A 27686-nucleotide genomic window follows, 5' to 3' on the forward strand; every position below is an offset into this window, starting at 1 on the left:
CAATCTTTGTTTGCCAACTTATCACATGTACGACAGCTAACTGTATCTGCGATGTTTGCGATGATAATTGATGCAAATTTAAAAAAATGATTTTTTCGTAATGACTTATTTTCTCAAAATACGAAGACCAATTGGCATTCCTCAGCGATCCATGGTGATTGAAAAATAATACAATATTAATAATTGAAACGGGTTTGCTATTAGTCAGTCGTGATACTCGATATTGTATATATTATATTATATGATAAAAATATATAAATATAGACTAATTATTACTCTTTACTGCCTCTGTATTTGCTCTCGTAACAAGACGTCACTTATACCTATATACATATGAAACTTTCAAACGGTAGGGAAGAGAATGCAATCAAGCATTTTGTAGATAGTGTAAGTGTGATAGTGATATAAATAATTATTTCAAACAAAGAGCACAGAATTATAAGTTGGACTTAAGCTCTCTTTTATACAAAGAAGAAATATCTCGGTCAAATGATGGGAAAAATTTAGCTCTATGAAAAATAATTCTTGACGAAAATCGTATTGCAACATCTTATCCCTGAGTTCCGGCGGTGATGATTCAGAAATTAAAGGAGATTTAGAATTCAACGAAATAAATGTCGGCATGTCAACTAGCCGAGTTGAAGCCGTTATATGTTCGAAGCGCGACGTGACTAAAAGGGGTTTCTTGCTGAATTTGCATCTTGCGATATATACAAAATTTTCAAAATGAAGAACTCATAAACACACCTGCACTACATTGAAAATTGAGAACTGCTGGCTTTACATCGATTACATCAAAGAGAAGCGAATTACTTCACCGCTTATACACACATATAGATAAGATCACTTGTGTACCAAATATACATACTTCATATTTAATTATCACATAGTTATTGTAAAATACACATTCTATTATCGCAAGAAGTGAATGCAGCGGTAAATAATTTCGGTAAGTGTAATTATGAATAAAATAATAATAACAATAATAATAATGATAATAACGATAATAATACATATACTAACGTGTTGTGCAGTTAATTATGTCCGCTCACTCGTCGTTTTTAAGAAATTATACTTTTTTATAATCAAAGCTCGTCCCAGCTTAGCTATTTAAAAAATATAAATACCATATTATCGATGTCGTCACCATGTAACGACACGACGACGATAATGCTATAGTTTAATTTGTCGTATCGTAAATTCACATCCATGTATATCGTTAGCCGAGTACGATTATTTTAACTTGTACTTTCAGGCCATGAATAAAATATTCACGGACATGTAGAAAAAGAATTACCATGAGACACATTCTTAAACACCCATTACATTCATTACTATATTTTTTTACTGTTTTTGATCGGTCAGAAGTTTGATTGATCAATGTCAATTCTATCATAATGAAAAGATGTAAAATCATGTAAAATACAATTGCATGGAATCATTATCTGAATATACGATAGGCAAATTGATAATTATTATCGCGAGTATCTGTATAAATTACATCAGCAAATCACGGGGTAGTTTGAGTTAAACGTACTCTGAATGAACCGTATTTGCGAATAAATTATCCGTGGGATGTATCAACTCAAATAGGACAGATAATACGAATAATATACAGTTGATAATATATTCGAATGTAACACTGGGGCTTCCCTGTACAATTATTGATTTAATATCGATCTAGGTTGGGCACTTTCAAAAATATATTCCACAAATTTTCGAACACTATTAATAATTGTATATCTGCTGATATACATACTTGTAGCATAGATATGTTGTTCAATATATCTATGCTTGTAGTAATTAAAGTAATATTATAATTAATTTTAATCGGCACGCAATGTAAATATATCAGGAATGTCATATGTTTGATAATAAAATAATAATAATAATAACAATAACAATAATAATAATAATAATAATGGTAACATACAACCATATATAATATTTTGAATAAAGTGCAGTGAGTATGGAAATACGTATATGACGCCTATATAATACATACAGAAAAGTATATATGATTCTGAAAATTGAATTAATACACTATTGATATAACAATGAAACAATTGCGTTAAAATAATCAACCCTTCATTCATTATTTGCATATGATAAAATAAAGTAAAATTTCACATATTATTTATGAATGATTTCCCGCCCCGAGATTCGCGATGCGGAGGTTTTGTTGCTTTATCGACGTTCCGATTCCTAGGGGTTGATGACCATTTAGGGTTGAAAAAAAGTTTCTATGGGGTATCGCGAGATGGCGATAGCATTGCTAAAAATTAGAGTTGAAGAACCGAGAACGAGGACCCGGGATGGTAGTATCGTTGGATCCTTCGTTCCTTCTGCTCTCCCGTCATACGTGGTGCCTCGCTGCTCTTCCTAGGCATCCCGATTCCTGTGGGCTGCGCTGCGCGTTGTGCGTGGGATTGATCGAGCGAACGGCTCTCCCGTCCGGAGCGGCAGCAGCAGCAGCAGCAAAAGCAAAAGCAAAAGTAGGGAGCGAGCGGAGTTTCGGGCGGGGCGAGAGGTCGCTGGCGTCGAAGTAGCTGCCAGTACGCGTCCAGCCTGCCGCTGTCAAAAGACGTTTTTCGATCGGTTTTAGTAAAAAATTTCGCATTCCCATAGGAAGAGAGAGACAGAGGCAAACCCATAGCCCGGGCGTAGCTCGATATCGCAGCGTACGTACCGCCAGGGAATATCAACATTTAACGCGGGACGTTTTATTTATTACCGGGTTCTGTTGTGAGTGTCCGTTGTTCCGACATTCAAATATAATAATACCAGATAATATAAAACTATTGAGAGGGAAGTAAAATACGTCAAGGGGTAGGTACCGCCTATGGTACACTTGAAATATACCGATCTGCGGCTTACCAGTGGCGAAGAGAATTAACTTTTTTTTTTGCTAAAATTGATGGATATTCCTAACGTGCTAATTACGCGGCGGTATTTTAACGAGCAACGGGAAAAGTAGCGAACGGAAAAAAAAAAACAGTGTACGTAGGAGCAGGAAGGAAGGAAGTGGCAGAAGGGATCTCGGAAGGAATACCGAGCCCCTCGCTTCAATAAAGCAAAGCCTCGTACGGATAACTTCCACCACTCTTGCAAACGGTTTTACTCTCGCAGTTTGTGGGGCTGTGCCGCCCGTCGAACACCCGGAACTCCATGATTCAAAGTATCGATCAAATAATATCGAAAAAGTGACCGGGAGTGCGTACAAATACCAATTCACTCGTAAATAATTCATTATCAACACCTATTGCGACCACGCTTATAATTTGCACTCGAGTCGCAAAATTTTCACTCTTTAGTATTTCATTAGAAAACATACCTATATTGTTTGACGTGAGAAAAATATCAGGCGGTACATATTGCATAGATATTGGTATAAAATCGCTGCTACTCGCGCCTTAATAATAGTAATAATACGATTAATAATTAAACGTAGTGAGTTATCATAAATGGTGTATGTCTGAGTTTTGTGTTGCCGCAAACTACCCTGGAACATAGCAGCAGAACCGGAAACCACCAAAGGGATTTTTAAGGATTTCTACCAGTGCGGGGTGGCTTCCAAAGTGAGTAGAATTAAACAAAATCCATCCCGCCAATCAATTTGACATGCCCCATCCATCGCCTAAATTTGAATTCCTGGGTAGGCTAGCTGCCCGGTGGCTAACCACCTCGGTCATTTCTTTTTCTTATATTTTTCTGTCGGCCCAGTAGTTTCTATAGCCGTTGAATTGTAACATGCATTCCAATTCAACCCGGTGTTCGTTGCGGAGGCGTCATCCACTTTAGTCGGGGAGAAAAGTCAATTGCTAGCGTTGCCCTTCGTGCCTGCGTGGGAGGGTGCGTGTTTCGTGCGTTAGCGAGTTGCGGGTGCGTCGAATAAGATATCCCCTTATTTTGGCTACGTATTCAAATGAAATGTATAATTTGCCCTTGGTAACGACGATAGATATTCCGTGCGTTTTTTCTTCTTTTTTTTTTTTTTTCTTATCCGTCTTCCATCATTTCCGGTTATCATGACACCATCGCTGACGACGACGACGACGACGACGGCAACGACGACGACGACGATGACGATGATGACGACGATGATGCATGGATCTGTAATAAGATCCGTAAGAACAGGGCGCGTAGTTTGCCTCGAACGACGGCGAAGATGGAAGAAAACTATGGAATTATTTTATTTACCTAATGAAAATTTTAATAAACCCTTATCAAGATTTCGTCGGGTCATGTTGGGCGTAACACGCGAGTATCGCGTAATTCGTTTTATACTCGGTTCGTTCGCGTTCGGTTCGATACACACGTTATATACGTCCATATCATATACATATACATCTGTGTCGCGCGTATGCGAACGTGTAGCGTGGTACACCTATATTGCGGGTATGTCGCGGGTGGTACACACACAGAATGTGTACGCAGATCAGAAACCCTCCTCGTCCGTTTTGCCCACATTGGGAGAGAAGGAAGGCAGGCTGCGCTGCCAAACCATACCCTGCAGTATCCAGCGGCAGCAGCCAGGTTTACCAGGCAAAGCAAAGCAAAGCTAAGCAAAGCAAGGCACGGCAAGGCAAGCAACCCCCACCAATGAAGCATGATGAATACAGAGGCCAGAGAATCCAGATCTGAAGCTCGACTTTGCTCCTCTCTTAAAATAAATTCTGTGTAACGCGTTGGATACACTATACCATCCGTACAGATACTCTAGAAACTATAAAGAAAGAAGAGAAAAATAATAATAACAACAATGAAAATAGGAGCCTTGAATTTAATTTACGCACCCGCAGTATATTTTTTTCCATTTTATTCCTTCCGTTTTCACGTTTCATTATACACAATATCAGCTTTTGAGTACCCGGTTCAACAACGACGGGTAAAAAATCAATGTTTCATTATATACGTGTACTCGCATCGCGTGATCGAACAACTAATTAACTATTCACGCTAAATTTTTATTTTACGATACAATTATTTCGCTCGAATTCATTCTCTCAAATTCTCTATTTTTGTAATATCGCTAATTAAAATGTACGAGGAACGGAGGGTACAATTTAGATTACACAATTTGCGGTATATATAATGACGACTGACGTTTTGGACACGTTTTAGCGTACGCGTGCGTGTGATAATAATAATAATAATAAAAATAGTTATCCTAACAATTATTGTAATGCAGATCGTAAAGTGCTGAGGTTGACATTATATTCCGACTAGACATTGTACATGGAAGAGTCGAATATAATCGTTCAACCGACAATAAAACGAGAACGCCAACTATATGTATATCTTTCTCATCGTCATTCTCCTCGTCATTGCCGTTGTTTCATCTATATATTGTTAATTATCGGTTCATTTAATCGACGTTGTATTTGCGCGTGATATCGTTTTATCGACATTTTGCTCGTACGTTTTGTTGTTTGTTCGCTTCATCATCGTCGTAATCATCATTCATTGCGAAACGCGTGCAGGGCGCAGTATACGTTTTATACATGTACGGTAATGAAATATTCAAATGCCGTGCTGATCGATCGAATGCCAATGAAAAAAAATAGAAAAAAAAAAAAAATATAATGAATTTTCTGCATATCGTAAAATGTTTCTAATTTTCTCTCGCAGCTTATTAAGATTTCCAATTCCCAAGGTACGTACGTACCCATCGGAAGTGTAAAATAGAAAATATGTCCCGCATTCGATCAGCCGTATTATGGGCTTAGGGTAAAAGCGTCCCTTCGAAAAAAGAAGGGAAAAACAGAATAGAAAATAATAATCCTTCGGTCGTTCTTCCCCCCCCCCCCCTGTACGATAATTGTCCGCGGGCATATGCGTACGGCATATGTACACGCTGCGTATAAATGAATAATAATTGATGTAAATTCACTAATGAATGTTTGACGCCAGTTTCAGGATCGTCGGTAAATAGGCGTAAGGGTGGCGGCGTTCCGAAGTGGTCGACGCCGAAGGTAGCTCGGTGGACCGAGGCGCGTGATAGTCCTTCAGGGGGGGCGCGAGGGTTGCGTCGTGTCCGATTGCCGTGTGCAGTGGAATAATAAAGGGGCGGGGGTGGCGTTTGTGAAAGCAACGTGTGGCAAGATGGGCTGCGCCATGTCAGCGGAAGAGCGGGCCGCTCTGGCCCGCAGCAAGCAAATCGAGAAAAATCTCAAGGAAGATGGTATCCAGGCTGCGAAGGACATCAAACTCCTCCTATTAGGTGAGTCGTATACATATATGTATATTTGCTGAAAACTATCTCTTGTCAGTTTTTCCCCTCCATTCTTTCATCTCTCTCTCTCTTTCCCTAACTTTGACAATGGTGAAAGTTGCCCGAGTTTTTACCACAGTAAGAATTCATCACGTGCGATAAAAATATACATTCACATGCGCAAGATTGTTGCCCTGCAATAGCGGAGGAAGTGGTTCTTCGTCAGGTGCTCTGAGAATGGAAAATTTTTTTTTCCTTCCCTTCGATGCGAGATATCGTGCAATATATAGTTTAGACAGTGCACGTTACAGTATTTCCATATCTTGTTTACCGGGGATATTTGATAATGAAAGGTGCGGGATGCCTCGTGGTGCAGATATGGATATATTTTATCGCTGCACTACCTGTACTAAAAAAATTTTCACGTATACCGAACTTGGAAACAGTTCGAATATTTCGGAAGCTATACGTATATACGGGAAAGAAAAATTGAAATATGCGGGTTGGATGTTGTATATGGTACACGAAATTGTGTAAGCCCATAATGTCATACGCACGTGCGTTTATCAATTGCACTAACTGGCCCGTTGCTTCCAGCCTTTTAATTCTTCTAATTCCCTCAACTCTTGTTGCAACGACCGACAACAGACTCGAATAATTTATACCCATGCAGCCTCGTTGACCTCGCGACCCCGCGCGGTCCCAGCTTCCCGTTTCCCATTTCCCGGTTCCCGACGTCCGTTTAACGCCGCGATATCGCAGGGCTTGCTTCGAATTTTCGTCCTCGTCTCACCGCAACCTACGATCGGATCGATCTCCGCCCGAATCAAAAGCGGATCCCTTTCGACGCAGGGCTAAAGGGTTCGAGCAAAAATCATCTTTCGTTCTTATAACCCCGTCCTGCAGACCACATCCCTATTTCTTTTCCTTCTACATCTGCAACGCCGATCTGACTATACGTATCATACACGGGCGTCCACACATCTCACTTTGTACAGCGCACGGATTCTTTTCGCCCTCTACCAGGCGTGTCATATCGCAGTGTCTGAGCTTCTGTCTTCACGTGTATTGTATATTGCACTTGTTATACATACATTAATACACTAGGTATGCACGTACACGTCTACGTTTCAACACGTGTACATAGGTAATGTAGGTATAGCCTACCCCTATGTACACGTAAAAGTGAAAGAAATGGCGGACGGAGGAGAGAAAGAACTGGGAGGAAGAGTGTTCCGAGTGCGGGGGTGGACGAGCAATGGAGGGAAAGGGCTGTCGCGCGCCCCCCGTTCCCGCTCTCTCTCTCTCTCTCTCTCCAAAAAATTTTCTTCCCTCTTCTCTTCGCTTCCCCTACATACGCGCCTCTCCACATATATATATGTATCTCCGTGTATACGTATGTATTTCCATCTCTTTTCATCTGTGTACGTTGAGATCCCTGGCGGGGGAGGGCCGCTATTTTTTCGTGCTTCTATTTCGGGCTTTTTTCGCTCTCTCTCTCTCTTAATCTTCACTTTTCAAGCCAGCTTTCAGATCGTGAGAGAGAAACGAAATAGGCGAGTATGGGGGCGGTTGAGGGAACAGATTTCTTCAAGCACCGGGAGCGTTCGCTCACTCTATCTCCACACGCTCGTAGTATAGGCGCCACCGTCCGCATACACACGAAATACACCTACATACCTACACGCCTAGGCGTAGAAAATTTTCATGTGGGTGTTCATAATCGGTACGTGTGTATCCGTCTTGTCAGATTCGTCTTAGCTGCGCGGAGACGTCGCACAACCGTATTTCTCTATTTATCTTTCTCTACTTTCGTGCGAAAAAATTATGAAGAAAAAAAAAAAAAAAAAGAAGAAAAACGAAATCATAGCTCAGCCGCGTATTCCGCGGCCTCTGCGTGTGTTGCACAAGCATCCGGGAATCTCGACTCCACAATTTGAATTGTTTACACCGCGAACTAAAAAAAATTTGATTACATTATTCTGCGATCATGATGCCGATCGAAAACCCCATTCCTCTCCGGGTTTTATAGATGAATTTTTTTTTGCCGAAGCAACGATTTAACGTTCGACCGAATTACACGTCAGATAGGCGAGTTTTTTATTTTATTTTTTTGTATAACTGCAACAAACAAAATACCTCTTCCTCAGTCCCGGGTATACACATCGCACTTCCTGATGTGTTCCACCTAATTTATACCGCGGAGTAATATATTATAATTGTTCTACAATTTATTTATTTTCATGTCTAATGAGGCGCGAAATTCGCAGATGTAGATTGCGGAACCGCGGAGGATTGCACATACTTCTTGGGATTGATGCTCGCCTCGTTTTCACGGCCAAACGTTTGTAACTACGATACATGAGACTTGGACTTATATATAACTTAAGATCGCCGGAATCGTTATACGGACATCTTTCTTCCTTTTCTTTTTGCTCTTGGTTTAAATGTCTTGCGCGCGGGTTGAACTTCTGATCCTCGATATTCTCATCGCGTTCCCAGTAACTCGCGTGTTTGACGTACACCTCCGCGTCGTCGTTTTCCTTACCTATTTCTGGCTGCATTCCAAACAGCAAACTACACATCTGCGCGAGCTGCGAAAAAGAAAAAGAAATAGAATAAAAAAAATAAAAAAAAAAAAAAAACTAAAGAGTTGAGTTACACGTTCTAGATGAATCTCTTTAACGTATACAGATAATCGATCTGCACTCCTCCATCCCTCGTTGTCGGCGGTTTTGTTCGCGTAACAGACCTATAAGTACTCGAATTGAAAGTTTTTTTCACCGACCGGAAATACTTGAAATTTTTGGTCCCATCGGCGTTATTAACGCCGGGCTACAGAATGCGAGACGTGTATAGTTGATGTTCGGCATCTGGTCGTCTGCGTTTTATTTTTTCACTGCAAATGACCGACCGACTGCGGACTTTTGTGGTCCTCTAAAAAATTCGATTTCCCTCGGCCTCGTTTTTCTCCGATGATTGATAGCCAATAATATAGCCGATTAAAAATATTCGTGCGCGGCATATGTAATACACGTACGAGTTTTCGCGCGGTTGTATGGATGTGGAACTATATGTGTATACGTCTATAATTTGCAGATGTTATTTATACGTATGTACGATATAGTATGTACGTACCGACTCGATGTTCGCACATATGTATATGTACACATCGTATACTATATATAGGCTTATATAGATGGAAGACGCGACGTGGGCGATGCACTCTGATACGAATTTAACGAGGCTCGATTATTTACTCACGGTCAAACGCTCCCGAATGATAATATATGGAGTATATATATATATATATAACCATAGTATACATGTAATATAATTGCGACCTCCAAATTATTACGAGGTTCTACAGATAACGCACCCTGCACGCCTACATATTGCGACCTTATATATATATATATATATATATATATATATATATATATATATATGTATATATAACTTATATTTGATCTTACACGAATTAATTAGCGTAGCACAAAACGGCAATGTAATTTTATCAGGGGAAATTCAACTCTGTGCAGTATCCGGAACGGGGATATTTTTTTTTTCACATTCACATGTGATTCTACGTCCGAATAATCTGTATACCAAAATTTCTTCAAAGATAGCCACATATGTTTTTGTTGGTATAATTTTATTCCACATTACATATGCGCGCCATGCATAGATCTAATAAAATTTCAAGTTAACATTAATTAACCGTCACTTCGGTTTACATGCACGTAAACATACGTACATCCATATGTATCTATGTAGTGTATTAAAACGTCACATATCTATCGTATATGACGAGACTAAAGGTTATACCGGTTTAACGAGAACGACCGGGAGGGCATGATCGTATTTAATTTTTTGTTCAACTGCATCAGCTCAACCACGATATCACTGCTGCCAGTGACTCCGTGACACTGACAGCTACGTTTTACGTGTACATACACCATAATGCACGGATCAGTTAACTCGACGATATAATTAGTCGAACGTCGAGCGGAATCGTTATAACGTGCACGTATACATATGTACACAGAATTAAAATACATATAGTATATACAAATAATGATGAGAAACTGATTGTGAGTTGAGAAGGAATTACGAAGGGTGAGAAGTGATCGTAGAGTCGGGTATCCGTATTCCATGAAAAAAAGTAAAGAATATACACACGTCATATGTATTAACGTTAACGTACATACGTATACGGATAATAAGAGGAAGGAAGATCGGCTTATGCTCGAACAAAATGTGGCTCGATATCCATAGTTGTTTATTGCCATGAGTTTAACGTGACGTAATTCGGAGTTTGATGATACCGCAATCTGTTTCTAGGTATAGGTGTATCACATGCGTGTGTGTGTGTGACTAACAATACTCGCCAGCTCAGATCTAGGGGATTTTCAATGCTAACTACGCTCTGCAGAATCTGCATATACGCATATAATACCTGCATATCTGCTGCAGGTTTAACAGGTCCAGCAGATTATTCGTGATCTCTTTTGTCCAGAATTTGTGTTGCCCGTACTGCATATATTATGCAGTCCTTATTGTCTGTTCGCGTATACATACATATACATGCACGTATATACGGGTCCGCCATGTGAAGAGAAATAGCTTAGAAGCTTATTCGATATATAGGTTTAGACATGGAAGCGTTCGATTACCGATCGACGACCACGTTGACCGTGTTGGCCCTCAGCCAGATGCATTGTCTTTGTCGGTTATAGGCTCGGTTGTAGGTAATTTCAGTACATAAAATATGTACGTAACACACATGGATATGTACATGGATAAATTGCCGGGAGTAAAATGGCATTCGAATTTGCTAATATTTCATATAGTTCATACGTCCAAAGTATCGATGTGTTTTACTTGTAATATTTATACAATGTGCGCCGTATCGACAAATTCGTCTCAATTATTATGGGATGTGTATCGAGGCGTGTCGTTAAATAGCCCGTGCGCCCTTATATGCGATGGGGTCTAGACCCCGTAATTCGTGGTGATTTTGTTGAAATCACTATCCGATGTACGGAGGGAAAAGTTATTGCCGCGGAGGGTCGCGTTGACGTTGAAGGTCAATGTTACATTTTTTCCTTTTTCGTTTTCGTCGTTTCAAAGACGTGCATAGATGATGTTATTCACTTTTCACAGAGCAGCTAGTTACAGTTACAATATGCGTTCATTCATTGCGCAGTCTCCATATGTATGAAATTATACTTGTATCTTATAAACCGGGTTTTTACTGAAATTTATCTTACATCGCGCTACTGTAACGGCTTTATCTCATTTTTCTTCATTTCCCTTTCCGTTGAAATTCTTAGTGCCTTCTTTTTGTTTCTTACGCTTCCAACTGTCTCGCCATGGAGACTTTTCTTCTCTTTCTTCTTACGGAATTACAATTTGAATCGATTGAAATTTAATTTCAAAAACCTTCTATATTTTATCCCATCAGTTTTATTATGTAGAAATAAAAACCCCCTTGACTTTTTTCAATGTACTTCCGACCTTTGCCTGAAACAATTTCGATTTTTATTTCTCGCGTGACTTATTACACGCCAGCAGCGCGCCATAGTTGTATTATCTATTCTTCGTATATAGGATTATAGCAAATTGAAAGGTAAATAGACACAGCACGAATTAATTAATTTCCGTGAATCGTCACCGCATAATATGTAATTTTTATCCAGATAATCGATCATCCAATTTATCATTGCAGCAGCTGGGCCTATTGTACACCGGGATAAATAACACGACATTTTTTCATTTTTAATTACGATGATTCAAAATTATTCCTACTTGAAACGTTGATATCTCTCAATGGTGGGAAAAACACACGCGCTCTTACGTGCCTAATTATATAGTTTAAATTTTTTCAACAGTCACAAGCGCAACTTTTGCAACGCTCGCGAGTGAAAAAGGGTTGCGCACACACGTATCGCAGAGGTATATAGGTGTATAGGTGTGTAAAGAAATAATTAACACATAGTTTCATATGCGCGAGTCGTAAAGTACGCTGCATACACTGTGGTACACAATAATGCACATTATGCGGTATGCATTAAGTGAGCGTATGTAGGTAGGTAGGTACGTACGTACGTACCTATATTGCCCTTACCAACAGTTATTATAGGCGACTACTTAACTTGAAGAGCTTTTAAAAGGTGGAGGGGGTTTCAGGGGAGCTTGCGGTAGGCAGGAAAGCAAGTTCCGCCATCGCTCACCACGTCACGTCCGGCTATAAAGTCACAGCATATTTCGCTGTTACACTGTACACGCTACTCACCCACATGTACACACCATCGTATCCATTCGTCAAACCGCAACCACCGATACATTTTATATTAATAAACCTCCGCAGCATGCCCGAACCGTATATCGAATTGATTACGCTGCGCACATTATCGCTAAAAATATACACACACGAGGCCTATGCAGTTTATAATAATGTGTACGCATGTGGTTTTACGTTCGTGTATATGTTCGAAATCGAGTTTTATCTATTCCATGTATGGTAGAATGTTTTTTTCTCACACTTACTGAGTGATAATTAAATTTTTCCTCTTCTCTATTTTTACAGGGGCTGGAGAGTCCGGCAAGAGTACCATCGTTAAACAAATGAAGTGAGTATATATATGTATACGAGCTCTAACTTTAATTTTTCTAGTTTCCGTAATTATTTCATTAATGGTACACTAAATCATGAGCACCGCACTCGGTCTACGTCGTTTTTAGTATTTCTGGCTACGACGCTCGTATGAATTTTTTTCTAAGTCTTCTCCAATATTTGTCGAGAACTATAAAAGGGTGTAACAAATATTTCAACGGTCATGGTCTTCGCATGCGTCAATTAGGTTCTTTCGGTCCTGTGGACCCGAGGTCCCGTTTTTGTTCTACCTATACCTTTTTTTTTTTCCTCTCCTTCTTTTTTTCCATGTCTTCGGCAAAAAGATAGAAAATAAAAAGTATTTCACAAAAGGGTCGCTCGTCGACCAAAATGGTTTGGTTCGTTTCCCAAACGCGAGGAGGGTCCAGCCTCTTTCGCCCAAGAATAATCAGACCGAAGGAAAAAATGAAGAAAAAAGAAAAGTAAAAGTAGAATATAAAGAAGAGACGCATTAGCGCGTTATTTGGCTCCCTTATATTCGCTTTTTTTACCCCTTTTCGGTTTAGTATTTTTTTTTTTCGTCCCTTTCCTGCAAGCAACCCGCCGCAGACCTGCACGTACCGATCCTTGTGAACTGACCTATAACGACGCTTGAGTAATCTCAGACTGTTTGTATACATGAATATTATATGTATAGCTGCGGTGCGATCTTATATACTTAATTTACACCTCTTAACTCTTCTTTCTTCCGTATCTCATCTACCTTGTTTTTTTTTTTTTTTTTTTTTTTTAAAACGTGCAGCTGCTACTTTCGGTTTTTTTTTTTTTTTTTTTTTTTTTTTTTTTTTTTCTTGGTCTCGTTGAAGACCGTTGGTGCAATTATCGAGAAAATCAGATGTAAAATTCGTGCACGATGCCGACGATGTAGATTCACTAATGCATAATCATGTGAATTTCAGAATTATTCACGAAAGTGGATTCACGCCCGAAGACTTCAAACAGTACAGGCCGGTTGTTTACAGCAACACAATACAATCACTTGTTGCAATTTTAAGGGCAATGCCAAATCTAGGCATTGGATTTTCGACCAACGAAAGAGAGGTGAGTGATAACTAATTCATTATTACCTATTACACTGTAGCGTGTTATTATCTGCCTGGAAGTAGAAAAATTGCTTCGTCAGCAACAGTTTTAGCGAATCAATATATAACGATGAGGTGTGAATTGTTAATCGAAGGTGCGGTCAGAAGGTGGGAGACATCCCCCGAGGGATGTTTTATTCTCTCGACTCTCCGTGCAACTTGAAAATCTCTAAGCTCTTCGATATATTCTACTTATATATACCAGCGTTTTCAGTCATTGCTTCGTAACACGAGCAGGACGTAGCGGTTTGCCACAGTCCCATAAGTTTTCGCCCGTTTCACACAGTAACGATGTAATTTATGTACTTTACTGCTACTGGTTTCATATACTCTCTGCACTTATGTACGTATGTACTATACGTCGCGGAGATATGTACACAACTGTGTACATTCGTATGAAGAATGTTTTAATCGTCAACGTTTTTATGGTCACTGATTAATAACGTACTTGTATCATTGTACATAATTTCCATATATGACGACGATGTAATTGTTCGAGGAGTTGAATGAGTTGTTCGAAAATGATCGACGGATAACAGCTGATTCGTTGTAGGTTAAATTGAGGATGATTAATATAGGGCGATAGAAGTTTGTTTGGATGATACAGCAAATCGCAGCAGCAGCAGCAGCGGCGGCAGCAGCAGCAGGGCGGAATGCCCTCGACTACAACGTATACCATGAGGAGGAGGTTACTCACCTGTTGTGTTGACTGTTGCATGTTGGCTCCGAATCAATTACCTTGACAATCCCCCTGCCCCCGGGTCGTCTCACGTCTCATCCCTCCGTTTCTTTCTCTCCTTCTCACTAGCTTTTTCACCCTCTGACCCTCTTCTTCTATCGAAGAGAATAAAATTCGATCCACTAAACTCGTGCTACAGCTCGATGTTCTAGTATCCGTTATAACTAACTGTTTAGTCATCTATTTTCATGTCGTACAACCCGGCCACGCGTGCAGTTTATCCGAACATCATCGTCTTGTGTAATCGTCACGATTATGTTCAATCAAAGGATTTTCTTATTTGGTGAAATTATGATGATCGAATATTAATTCATCGTCATCGTAACCGAGATCATTTGTCAATTGATTTGTTATTATTTAATTATCGCATTACCGTTTTCACGCACACGTGTTATTGTACAATACACAGGGATTGAACCAGATCATGTTGTTTGGCGGGTAGAAGAGAAACATGAATAAAATCCTGTTGCAATCGCCGCCGCTATTATATACGTACCTCTGCCTCTGCCGCTGCCGTTGCATTTGCTTTTTTAGCACCGGTGTCTGGTTAACTGTTTACTCGTATAGTTGCGGCAACTTACTCACGGAGTACTCTTTGACTAGTAGATACGAATGTGTAGTGTAATCCGACTCCGACTTGGAACCGCCTCGTACATGGGATAAGAGAAAACGCATTCACAACCATCCATCTCTACACATATAAGATACACGTAAGGATCTCATGAATGAATGTACTCACCTGAAATTCTCTCATGGTGGAAAGTATGGGGGAATTAAACTAAAAAAAAAAAGTGAAACATTGAAGACCGTAAGTTTTTAGTCGGGACAATCGCGATCCTTAACTCTCGACGTGGGTGCAGGAGGTGAGGGCAAGAAAAAAAAAATGGCAAAGTGCCAGCCCTTGTCAGGTATAGACACCAGGCAATATGCCATACGTGCTATAAACGCTGATGGCTATCAGCCACAGGTTGCGCTACTAAACATATGCACATTACGCTACGGATGATATTGTCAAAGTTGTATCTAAAATACACACCTTTTTTCACGTACGTGAGGACAAGCTCAGTAACTGAATTCGGTGCCTGGTATAAATTGAAAAATTTTTATTGTGTCACAGCGCGAATGATGAGTTAAAAATTCTTGCGAACCATTTTCCCTCGTCGACATCATAGTAGTATATAAATTTTGGATGTATATATATACCTAGACCGATTTCACGTCGATTGATCTCGTCACGAAATGGTGATCGTTCCGTTGTACATACTATTCTGTTAATTTTGCTTATATTCATGTTTGTTTTTCCGATTTTTCAGACGGACGCAAAAATGGTGTTCGATGTTATCCAGCGGATGGAAGACACGGAGCCTTTCAGCGAAGAGCTTCTAGCGGCGATGAAGAGGCTTTGGGCAGACAACGGGGTCCAGGAGTGCTTCGGTAGGAGCAACGAGTACCAGTTGAACGACTCTGCTAAATAGTAAGTTCTTTTGCAATTTTTTTTTGTTTTTTGTTTCGTTTTGCTTTTCAACTCATCATCATTCCCATTATATGGTATCCGAAGTCAACGTGAGTGCGGATTAAATGGAGATGGCTGTAAAGATAGTGGACAGCAAGTGCCAATTGAGAAAGTTGCTAAACGATGAATATCATGAATATCGTCTGTGATTGGCGTATACGATCATGCTGCCATATCAAAGCCAAAGGATTTTACACTATGGTATCGGTTCATATCTCGGTTCATATCATACAATGCGGTGATTTCATGAGATGTATAGCTGTATAAGTACGCTGTATACGCTATCTAGTATGATACATAACGTGTCGAGGAAAAAAGCTTGGCCGCAGTGGAGTAGTAGGGCAAAGAAAAGCTCGGCTTTTTTGCCTCGCTTGCTTGAGTTATCCATGGGAGAAGAGGAGAGTTGACGAGTGCACACACAGCGGTAGCGCCGCACGTTCAGAAACGAGGGATCGAATGAAAATAGAGAGAGGGAGGATGAAAAAAATGAGAAAAAAAAAAAAATGAAAAAGAGGGAGCGAGAGTGAGAGGATGAGGATAGGGAGGGCACACTGTACCTCCGTGTCGTATTGATCGGTCGTGACGTCACGCCACGCCCGTGTCACGTGGCGGGAAAATGGCCGACTTCGCCCTTGCAATGCTGGTGCTTGTGCTCGTACCCCCAACCCTCCCTTACCACCTCTTTGCAATGCCCCAGCTCACTAGCTCCTGCTGGATGAGCTATCAGAGATTTGACACCGCTATAGAGGCATACGTGTCTAGAAAATGCAACTCTTGACAGCGCGCCCTCGATCATTTTCAATATTAATGTTGAAGATCATCGGGCCCCGATGCGATCCTTTTTTCGTTATGGAATCATATCACGTTTGCCAGCGCTCTAGAAACGAGAAAATATTCAACACCGTGATTGATGTAATCATTTTTCATTTTTTGAACATATTTCCTGACTCATCGATTACCTATATATCTGCCGTATCCGTTCGTGTCCAGAGAAAATCTCTACGTTATGGATAAAGTTTTGACGCGAAGCCGTGGATCTGATGTTGATTATTATTGCATGCAGATAAATTTTGGACCAGCTACACACGTGCTGCAATCCACCCCCCTTGTATTTGGCCTTCCTGCTGCAGTTAACCACGTGATGCTTACAATTGCCACCTGTAGCGATGGGCACACTGACATACATTACATACATATACGTATAATACATGACACTATATACGGTTAAATTTCGTCTAGATTCCTAATATGTAAAACGAGGTCTGTTGAGGATATTTGTGCAACCCCGTCAGCGGCCGATGCATAACTCTTATGACAATTATGAATTTTTTCCGATAATCTGTTCACGTGATTCCTGATGTAATAAATTTTCGTTTCATCTTCTTTCAGCTTCCTGGACGACCTGGATCGGTTAGGCGCCAGGGAATATCAACCAACGGAACAAGATATTCTTAGGACTCGAGTAAAAACGACAGGAATAGTAGAGGTTCACTTTTCGTTCAAGAACCTTAATTTCAAGTGAGTTTTGCTACAATTAATTCGATAATATAAAAGCTCGTATTCGTCTCATGCACCCTAGTTGGTATATGGAATCTCACGTAACGTAACAGCGGAAATTTTTTTTTTTTTTTTTCCTCTTCACCGTAACTGTGGTTTGAAAATTAGCATGTCCAACGAAGAGGCGAAATAAATTTGATTATGCTAAATCCTGTGCGGTTGAAATAAAGTAAATTGATGCAGGACCGCGTTTAATATACCGCTACCATAGGTATACGACATTCGTTATTCCATATACGCGAGCAGAGATTGCAGTAGATTGTTCAAGTACATACATTTATGAGGATGGTAGAGAACGAAGTCTAGAATCAGCAGTTGCTCATCCATTATTCATTCTATCTAGACCCGTAATCAGACTGTACTACTTCGTCGATAATCATTAAATGCAATTTCGATTGATTCGTCGTTAGATATAGGTACATCTGTACATAGGTATACGTGCGTACGATGGGCGAAAGAAAACCGCCTAGCTCGCTCTGATAGAATATATATATATAGATTTTCTTTTTGTTTTTTTCGCATATCCAAATATAGGTATCTATATTGGTATCGGGAAATCATTGCGGCGAGAAAAAAAGTGACATTCTTTTTCGTCTCTTCTATTTTCCCACACGGCGTTTTACATCCCCCCCCCCATATACCTTTCGACAGTTTTTTTGCATTAAATCGACTGCTTTAATTCCAGACTTTTCGACGTCGGCGGTCAAAGAAGTGAACGTAAAAAATGGATCCATTGTTTCGAGGATGTAACGGCCATAATATTTTGCGTTGCCATGTCGGAGTACGACCAGGTACTTCACGAGGATGAAACAACGGTGAGTTCTCAAGCACATTAAACGTACGAATAGTTCACCTACGAGTCGACAAATATCAAGCGAATAGATGAAATAGTTTTTGAGCCTTGGATGTTAAAAATGAATGAAGCAGTGACGTAAGAGTTACATGAATGAATGGAGAAATCAAAAGATCAAGGGATCAATTGTCAGGCTGACAATGAGCTAGAGAGTAGCTATGAGACAGGAGAGTCGACGGACACGTGGGACGTGCATTAAGATCCACTCGACTCACGTTCACGTCGCTCGTGTCAAAGTGTCAATTGATTGTCAAGGTGCCGCACCGCTACCAGAATTTTAAACGGCATTGTTTTAATTGTGGCGAACAAAAATCAGCCCGAACTAATTTGAATTTAAATTTTCACACCCGTCTTTATCTCGTATGGTTTTTTTTTTTTTTTTTTTCTAATTTTGTTTCTTCTCTTCTACAGAACCGGATGCAGGAGAGTCTGAAGCTTTTCGACTCGATTTGCAACAACAAGTGGTTCACGGACACCTCGATAATTCTTTTCTTGAACAAAAAAGATCTCTTCGAAGAAAAGATACGCAAGTCACCGCTCACCATCTGCTTTCCCGAATACGCCGGTGAGTAGAATTTGTCAATCTGTAAATTTTTTGAAAAATCTCACAATTTTTTACGTGAACGAATGAATATCAATCAATGTAATTTTCTCCGATTTCTATCAGGTGCGCAAGAATACGGAGAAGCGGCTGCCTATATCCAGGCGCAGTTTGAGGCTAAAAACAAATCAACAACAAAAGAGATTTATTGCCATATGACTTGCGCCACGGATACAAATAACATTCAGTTTGTCTTTGACGCTGTTACAGATGTGATTATAGCAAATAATCTCCGCGGCTGCGGTCTCTACTAGCCTAATTCAACCATAATAATATCTTATTTAACTATCTATACATACATATATACGGATACATGTAATATATGTATCTGTATATATATACTATATGAAATTACAAGCGTGAACAATTGACGAGTTACTGTGAACAAAAAAAGCAAGGTGATTTACAATATAAACAACAACTGCACACACCATAACGCTTCTCTAAAACCTGTTACGGTTTTATTAAAAAGAAAAGGAATAAGGAAAGAAAAAATTTGGAGAAAATGAAAAAAATAAGAGGAAAGATGGAACAACAAATATTAAACAAATATTTCTCACTATACCTTCATTAACTGTTTTATATGTACAGTGGCTATACATTAACATTGTTAGGTATGGTATATACATATACATAATACATACATATAAACATACTGTTAGAATTTGTAGCTAATATTGTGCGAGTTTTAAGTAAGATCTAAAAAAAAAAAGAAAAAAACGTAAAAAAAAAGAAATTGAAAAATTCTTAGCGGTTATCTATAATATTGATAAGACGGTTTTATTATGCGGATATCCGCGAAAGTTTGGAGTTAAAAACTTAGTGCTAGAGCCTACAGTTAATATTTCTTCCCATAATTCAGAATACCCGTGACATGATAGATGTTTCGGTGTGTTTCGAACGGGTTTAAAAATCGTTGAGATATACTATATAAATATTTATACGTACATATAGTATAATTTATCATTTTTAAACCGTGACAGATTTTTGGAAACGATAGTCAGATTTATGTTTTTATTACGCTGTATGTGTAAGATGGTATGGGTGAATAAGTGCAGAGAAGAAGATTAAATAGAGATTCGGAATAATATGGTTGAAGAGAGGAAAAAAAATAGCGATAAGACCGAGCACGTAATTATGAAGGATACATGCATTCTCAAATCGCGAACACAGTTGTACACTATTCCCTAGACACGCACACTTGCACAAATTTAAAGAAAGAGAAATAAAAAGATTTATTTAAAAAAAATATTGATTGTTGAAAAATCGTTTAATATTTCACAGATACGCGCAACTCACTACCACACAGTTACACGTATAACACATTTACATAGCAGCGGCAACAGCAGCAGCAGTAAAAACAATGACAAATATACAAATATAGGAACGCAGAAATTTGAGAGAAGGAAATAAAAGTCGAATGTTACTTGAGAAAATCGATGCATTCGTATTTGCGGAATTTGTTTCTATCTATTAAACTTTATTAATCAAACGTAATCATATCTGTACGTAATACCTATTGATTTTTTTCTATACGCGTACATATATATTATATAAAGTGTCCTAAAAAAGTAAACCTGCACAGTTTTATTGAAGTCCAAAGATAGATTTTATTTTATATTCGGGTTATTTCGAACTTAAATAGTTATGTTCGACGAACCTTTTTTTTCTGATGAATTAAAGGAGAAGTGAATGATAAATTGTTTTGAAATTACAATCGATTTTTGTTATTACTTATACTTTGTTTAATTCTACAGCCAACTTCTCCTGTATAAAAATTTGTTACTTTTGGTTATCATTTTCTTTTTTTTCTTTTTGTTTTCATGATTGTTCTCACCATATGCGACTTTATAACGATGTAACTACAATTATTATACATACATATATCTATACATAATATACTATAATACGGTAACTCACAGTAATCACAGATCGGAAACGCGATGGCATTTATTTATTACATTTGTTTTTATTACATATTATTATACATCTATTTTTGTTTTTCACCTGATGATTTAATTTAATTATTATTCTATCATTCATAGTTAATCGAATGCATAAACGTGGATAATCGGTATTTGATTAATTATCAAATAAATTATGCAGACAAGGATTATATTCAAGCTTCGTTTGTGGCATAAGATAATTATAATTATAAACGCAAAAAATGACCGAACAAAAATATATTATATACCAATTAATCCTGCGTAATTATTAATTATGGTATTCTATATGCGCAAACAATATATACATATACGTACACAGGTGGTTCTTCTAAAAACGCACCTATTTTTCTATCGACTTAATAATTACTATCGTTATAATTTTCATAAGTACCTAAAATTGTTATTAATTTTGTCTAAAAAACATTTTGACAATACCTTATACCGGTAACAAACATACATATATTTACAATCTATCTTTTGCTGGGCAGGAAACAAATTTAACAAAAATAAAAAACAAAAAAAAATTAAATAAAGCAACAAAAAAAAAGCTCATACGGGACCTCACAAGTGTAAACACGTATAATATAACATTATAAATTCAACGCTAGCAAGCAGACACAGATTTCATTGCGCACAATCGTAATTCGAGGGCTACGAGAGTTTAAATGGTTAAAAGGTATATCAAAATATATTATATATACATATATCTATATCTGCATTTGAGTAAAGAGAATAGAATCTCAAAGTCTATTCGTAGTACATACATTCCGACTTTGATATTTGTTTTAAGTATGATAATAATAATAATTGAAACGGAATGAATAATCACGTACTATACCTGTACACAGACTATTTTATCCTCCGAGTCCTCGAAATTATATTTTCATATCTTATATTTAATTATATACATACATACAAGAAAGTGAGAGAAATGCATACCTAGTTTGTTCAAGGAATGATGTATTAATTATGGGAACATGTAGTCCCAAGGGCTTAACTTATACAGTCTTAACGAATGAGAAATGAAAAAACAAAAAAGAAGCATATAATTATTTCGACTTCGTCATAAAAAATCATAAAAAATATGTAATATACCAATACTATGTATACCCCCCCACGTAATGCATACCTGATTCATGGAAAAAAACCGAAAAAAAACCACGCTGTTCGAGTGACAATATTATTTGGCTAATTACTGTATTTAAAACGAGAAAAAAACAAATGGAAAGAACAATCGTCCAAAGAATTGAAATCATACGGATAAACTTTTGATTAATATTTCGCCTACTGGGACGCGTTGCTATTGTAATAGCAATAACGACGATAATGATAAACGGGACAAAATATTAACGAATAATACAATATTGGCCAAACTTAGTCGAACGTATTTGAATAATTATATCTACTGTCATACCGATTCGATTTATATAATGGAGAAATAAAATATCAATCGATCGATCAGACATTAGATACATTATTGTAAAGACGCGCTTCGAAGTCGTAGACACAGATAGCGAGCGAAAGATGAAAAAAAGAGTGTGAAAAAGCGTCGGATGCATTTTTGACTGCCTGCATGATTGTGGGTATGATAATTGAATGGATTATGTGTGTTATGTATGGGTGACGTGAGAATGAGAAAAAAAATAAAAATGACTATCTACTCGTTGTCGATGAAAATTGCGCGAGCTAGTCTCAAGAAATTCAAGCTATCACAAAAAATGTCATTGATCGAAAAATCGATTTTCCTGAGGGACCTTTGTACAGTACATTGAAGGATTATTTGCTATCAAAAACTGGATTAGACCGATATCCGAATAAAGTACCAAGTTGGGCGAGGGATATGGAGAGTGGAAATTGTAATTTGTTAGAACAGAAAGAAAAGAGAACAAATAAACGAACACGAGAAGAAAATGTACCAAATATTAATACGTGCCAATGAGCATGAGATAATTCTAGTTGAAGGCGATATCTGTAATAACATTTAAATTAATTAATTATTTAAAAGTTGAATATATTAGTTGGGGTGTAGAGAACTATGGATAATAAAATTAGAAAGGAATCAGGGAGTGAGAGGGAGAATTATTAAGATGAAAAAAGACGTCGAATCGTTTCTGAATAAAACTAGCACAATGTACAGCGAGTAGAGTTGATTAAATACATACCTCGATCGCTCGTAAATCGTTGCTATTTTATTTTACGCCCGTGCACCTCCTTTTCATAATATAATGTAGAAAGCGAAACGAACAAGAGAATGAAAAAGGAAAAAGTAATATTAAAACGAAGAGGTAATGAGAAAAGAACTAGGTAACAACTGTTGACGAAAAAAATAAAATAAATTTAAACTAAATTAAATTAAACTAAATAAAGATATCATGCTGTGCGCTTGCAGGAATGGATAGAAAATAAAAAGATCAAATAGGTGAGGTAGCAAAATGGGAAGCGTGGTTAATCGGTTGAAAAAAAAGTTAACAAATTGAAAATTAAACATGAAAATGGAACGTATAAGAACAGAATTAAGTAAAGGTATATTTGTAAGAATTATTGTCTACCGTTTATTGCGCTATTATTACTAATTAATATCAAATTAATTCATTAATTATATAAAGTGGTAAATAATATTTGTGTGTGTACTTGAGGTATATTCCAATAACAATTAGGAAAAAGCGTGCTAGCCAATGAACGTAACAATGATTGTCTGCTAATATAAGGTATATATGATAACTATAGCAATATATCTATGCTATAGTATTAAAAGGAAAGAAAACACGAAAAATGAATTAGAGTAAATATATAGCGAAAATCGACTCCGTTATGCGAGAAAAAGAAAATTATGATAAAGCGTTGAACTCTTCGTTATTTTTCATCTTGATTTAGTACATTCTTTGAATCTCGTTATACTATACGTACGGTATAAACTAAACGATCAATCGTAAATCCTTATTAATCGCTGACCATTACATTTCCTGAATAGCTGCCAAATATTTTCATTCGCTGCATTATCAAATTTTGAATATTCATTACAGTAACAACCATATTAAAACGAAGTTACAACTTTTGGCAACACGATTTTTTGTGTTTCTTCATTTGTTTTTTTTTTTTGTTGTTTTTATTTTTTTTTTTCATTAATTTTTTATTGTTTAAATCGTCGTTATATACGTATTTATGTGGATGCAAAATGAATAAGATATAAATTATAATAATTCACACAAAGCACAAACACAAATGCACACACACACTTTATAAACATGTCGTAAGTCTCTCAGTGCCATTGCTACATTCCTTGCCATAATTTATAAACTATTATTATATCATAGTATCTATCACACGACACGCTATACGTTTTCCAACATAAATTTTATATTAATATAAAATTGTCATAAATCGTCGCTGCGCGTACGGTAAAAATGAGGTGTTTCATAGAACTAATCGATCCGCGTGATTTTTTTTTCAATAACTATTGGCTGAAAAATATGAAAAAATATCTGAATTCATAGCGAGGTGACGCACTTTAAACAACTGAGGGAAATTTTATCATTCCATAAACGTCGCGCAGCAAGAACTATAATAATTAAATAAAATATATAATTAACATACATACGCGTAATCATATTCTGTATTATAACGTGCGAAGTTATAAGAATATATAGCGAATTATAATCATGAAGACTTCTTTTTATCATCCTGCATTATATCCTGCACAACACTTGCATTTAACGTATAATACGTCCGAATAAGATGGGGGAGAAAATTTATCCTCGAATTTTATAATTCACGCGCTTAACATAACGACAAAGTTTCAAAGTTCCTAACAAGGTGTGAGAGAAAAAAATAAGAAAAAAACTCGTTGAATTGAAAAACAAATTTTACAAATAATTCGACTCACGCAATAACGATGATATTCGATAACGAAATCTGAAATCAATCTCCGAAAAAAAAAAAAAAACTCATGTGGTTCAAATACATTTAACAACTGCAAAAATGTATTCTAGTCTGACGTTGTATAGTACCGCTTTTCAAATTTGTTTACCCCCGAGTTAGAAACAAGTGTAATCTAAATAGCTTTGGGAAAAGAATACAAATTTGCCATAAATAAAAATATCAAAAACTATGAAGTCATACGTATTTATGTTATTTTAGGTAATTTTTATTTATACGACGGTTTAAAACAACTTACATTTTCGTTCTATGTATACGCACATTATATACAATTATATCATTATTATGATTATTATTATTAGAACTTCTGTTATTATTATTATTATCATTATCATTATTATTATCATTACTATTATCGTTGTTGTTAATATTATCATTGATGTTATCGTTTTTTGTATCGCGGTTGCCATATTATTGTGAAATGAAACTAACGCTATTTATTTTATGGTAATTAGAATTGTGAATATAATATATTACATATTATATTGTAATTATTGTATTAATAACTAAGTCATACGCATTATATCGTGTTTCTAGTCACATAGTTGAAGAAGAATACACTGAAAAATGTTCAATTTATTTTTCGCTGTTAATTTCTACTAATAATAGGCAAGTGAAACGTATACCTATTCGGGCATACCTATAATATAAATATATACATAAATATATAAAAAAAAAGGTATATAATGTGGGCCACAGAACAATTACATACACCTTACATGACATTGTATAATGAAAATTATACGTACGCGATGGTCGCGTTTATCGTACCTCTCGCCTACCCAACTAATTACCTTTATTATAATGAGGGAGGAGAAAGAGGTAAAAAATTAATCAAAAACATTCGACAAAGACAAATTGAACAAAGGAATAATAATGGTAAAATTGAGAAAGCAAACGGTCTAATAACGACTCGTTACAATGCAGCTGCCATGAGCTGATGATAGAGGATGTTTTTAATGCTATTGACAGAAGAATAATATTTAATGAACATCAGATAGGGTGAGGCAGCATCCTTCGAGAAAGATATGAGATATTGTCCGATTACTCGTGTCTTGTGCACAAGAAGATGGCAAAATTAAATATCGATGATTGTAGAATGAATAGCTGGTACTAAATGAGTAGGGGTATTACAAGATACGCGGAACGTATATCTTCGTAGACGTTCCACGAAAATGATTTAGAAATGGCCAATGAGTTTTGCCATCTTTTGAGACACCGTATCGGACAAAGTCCTATATCTCTATTGTTGAGAATAAAAGTTTTCATATTCATTACGTGATTGACTTCGCGAACGAAGTAAATATAATATTTGATATATGGGAAAATAAAACCGAATAAAGATATATAATACACAAAACGCAATATAATAATGTATTTCGTATAACATTACACAAAATCGCAGTGTAACTTCACTATTATTGCAGATAAAATAATGAACCAGTAAATGAACGAAGAGAAAGATTGAACAAAGAAAAAAGAAAGAAAAAACGGAAAACTACAAAAAAAAAAAAATTTGAATATAGCGTTGGTTCGTAATTATACTATAATTATATTAGTTAATTGAATAAGCGATATGATATACTAAGTATGATATTGATGATACGATTTGAGAAAAAAAAAAATTAAAGAGAATGCATGAAAAATCACACGCAACACATGAACACACGCACACATACACACGTAATATTAATAATATTAAAGATAATGAATATAAGGAAAAGTATAATAATAATATAATAATAATAATAATAATAACAATAATAATATTAATAATAATAATAATAAGGATAATGAACATTAACGATAATAAAAAATAGTAACAATAAGCATAAAAATGAATACGATAGTAATAATAATATTAACAATAATAATAGTAAAAATTATGATAACACTAATAACAATATAATTATTGATTGGCGATTAATAAAGAGCAACCCGTATTTCACGATTCATTCATAATTTGAAAAACTATTAATTTTATGGGAAGAATGTGTAGGATTCGAGATGATGGCTGGGAATATGAAACGAGTACACGATTTGTCTAAACATGTAAAACAGCTGACGAGTAAAATGTCTCATTATGTGTAATTATTATGTAATAATTGTCCATACATCTTGAAATGTCGAAATAAACTAATATTAAAAAATAAATGATATCAAATTTCATGAATTACCATCAGAACTCATCGGTATATCTATCAATTTTCTGAACAATAAATTGGCGATAACTCGGTCAGTTTTATAGTTAAATCAGTTTGTCTTGGAGATTCGGATTCCTGAGATCAGAATACATGAGAGAGGCATAGGGAACCGCATAAAAAAATCTCTTTTTTCATCTCAGATTTTGAGAAAAATCCAAGGCTGTAGGCTTGCCATTTTTTGTGGGTAAAATGTGAAGTACATGAATTAACGTAACGAATAGAAACACGTCGATAAAATCAAGTCCAACATGAATCCTGTCGAAATATCCTTGATTTTTCACTTTTTGGATCGATAAATTGGCGATAACTCGATGAACTTTATGTCTTGATCAATTTAACTTGCAGATTCGGATTCTTGGGAT

The 27686-nt window shown here is 36.8% G+C and overlaps 1 protein-coding gene across 1 annotated transcript; it reads left to right on the top strand.

The window, feature by feature from the left end:
* Window positions 1-2296: 2296 nt before the first annotated feature.
* Window positions 2297-27274, top strand: LOC105684425 (guanine nucleotide-binding protein G(o) subunit alpha). The gene is made up of 9 exons (XM_012397746.3): window positions 2297-3578; window positions 5914-6223; window positions 12807-12849; window positions 13793-13934; window positions 16028-16188; window positions 17617-17745; window positions 18470-18599; window positions 19049-19202; window positions 19305-27274. The coding sequence occupies exons 2-9, from the start codon at window positions 6106-6108 to the stop codon at window positions 19490-19492; spliced, it is 1065 nt and encodes a 354-aa protein (XP_012253169.1). The 5' UTR covers window positions 2297-3578; window positions 5914-6105; the 3' UTR covers window positions 19493-27274.
* The last annotated feature ends 412 nt before the right edge of the window (window positions 27275-27686 follow it).

This window comes from Athalia rosae, chromosome 4 (genome assembly GCF_917208135.1).
Source record: "Athalia rosae chromosome 4, iyAthRosa1.1, whole genome shotgun sequence".
NCBI lineage: Eukaryota > Metazoa > Arthropoda > Insecta > Hymenoptera > Athaliidae > Athalia > Athalia rosae.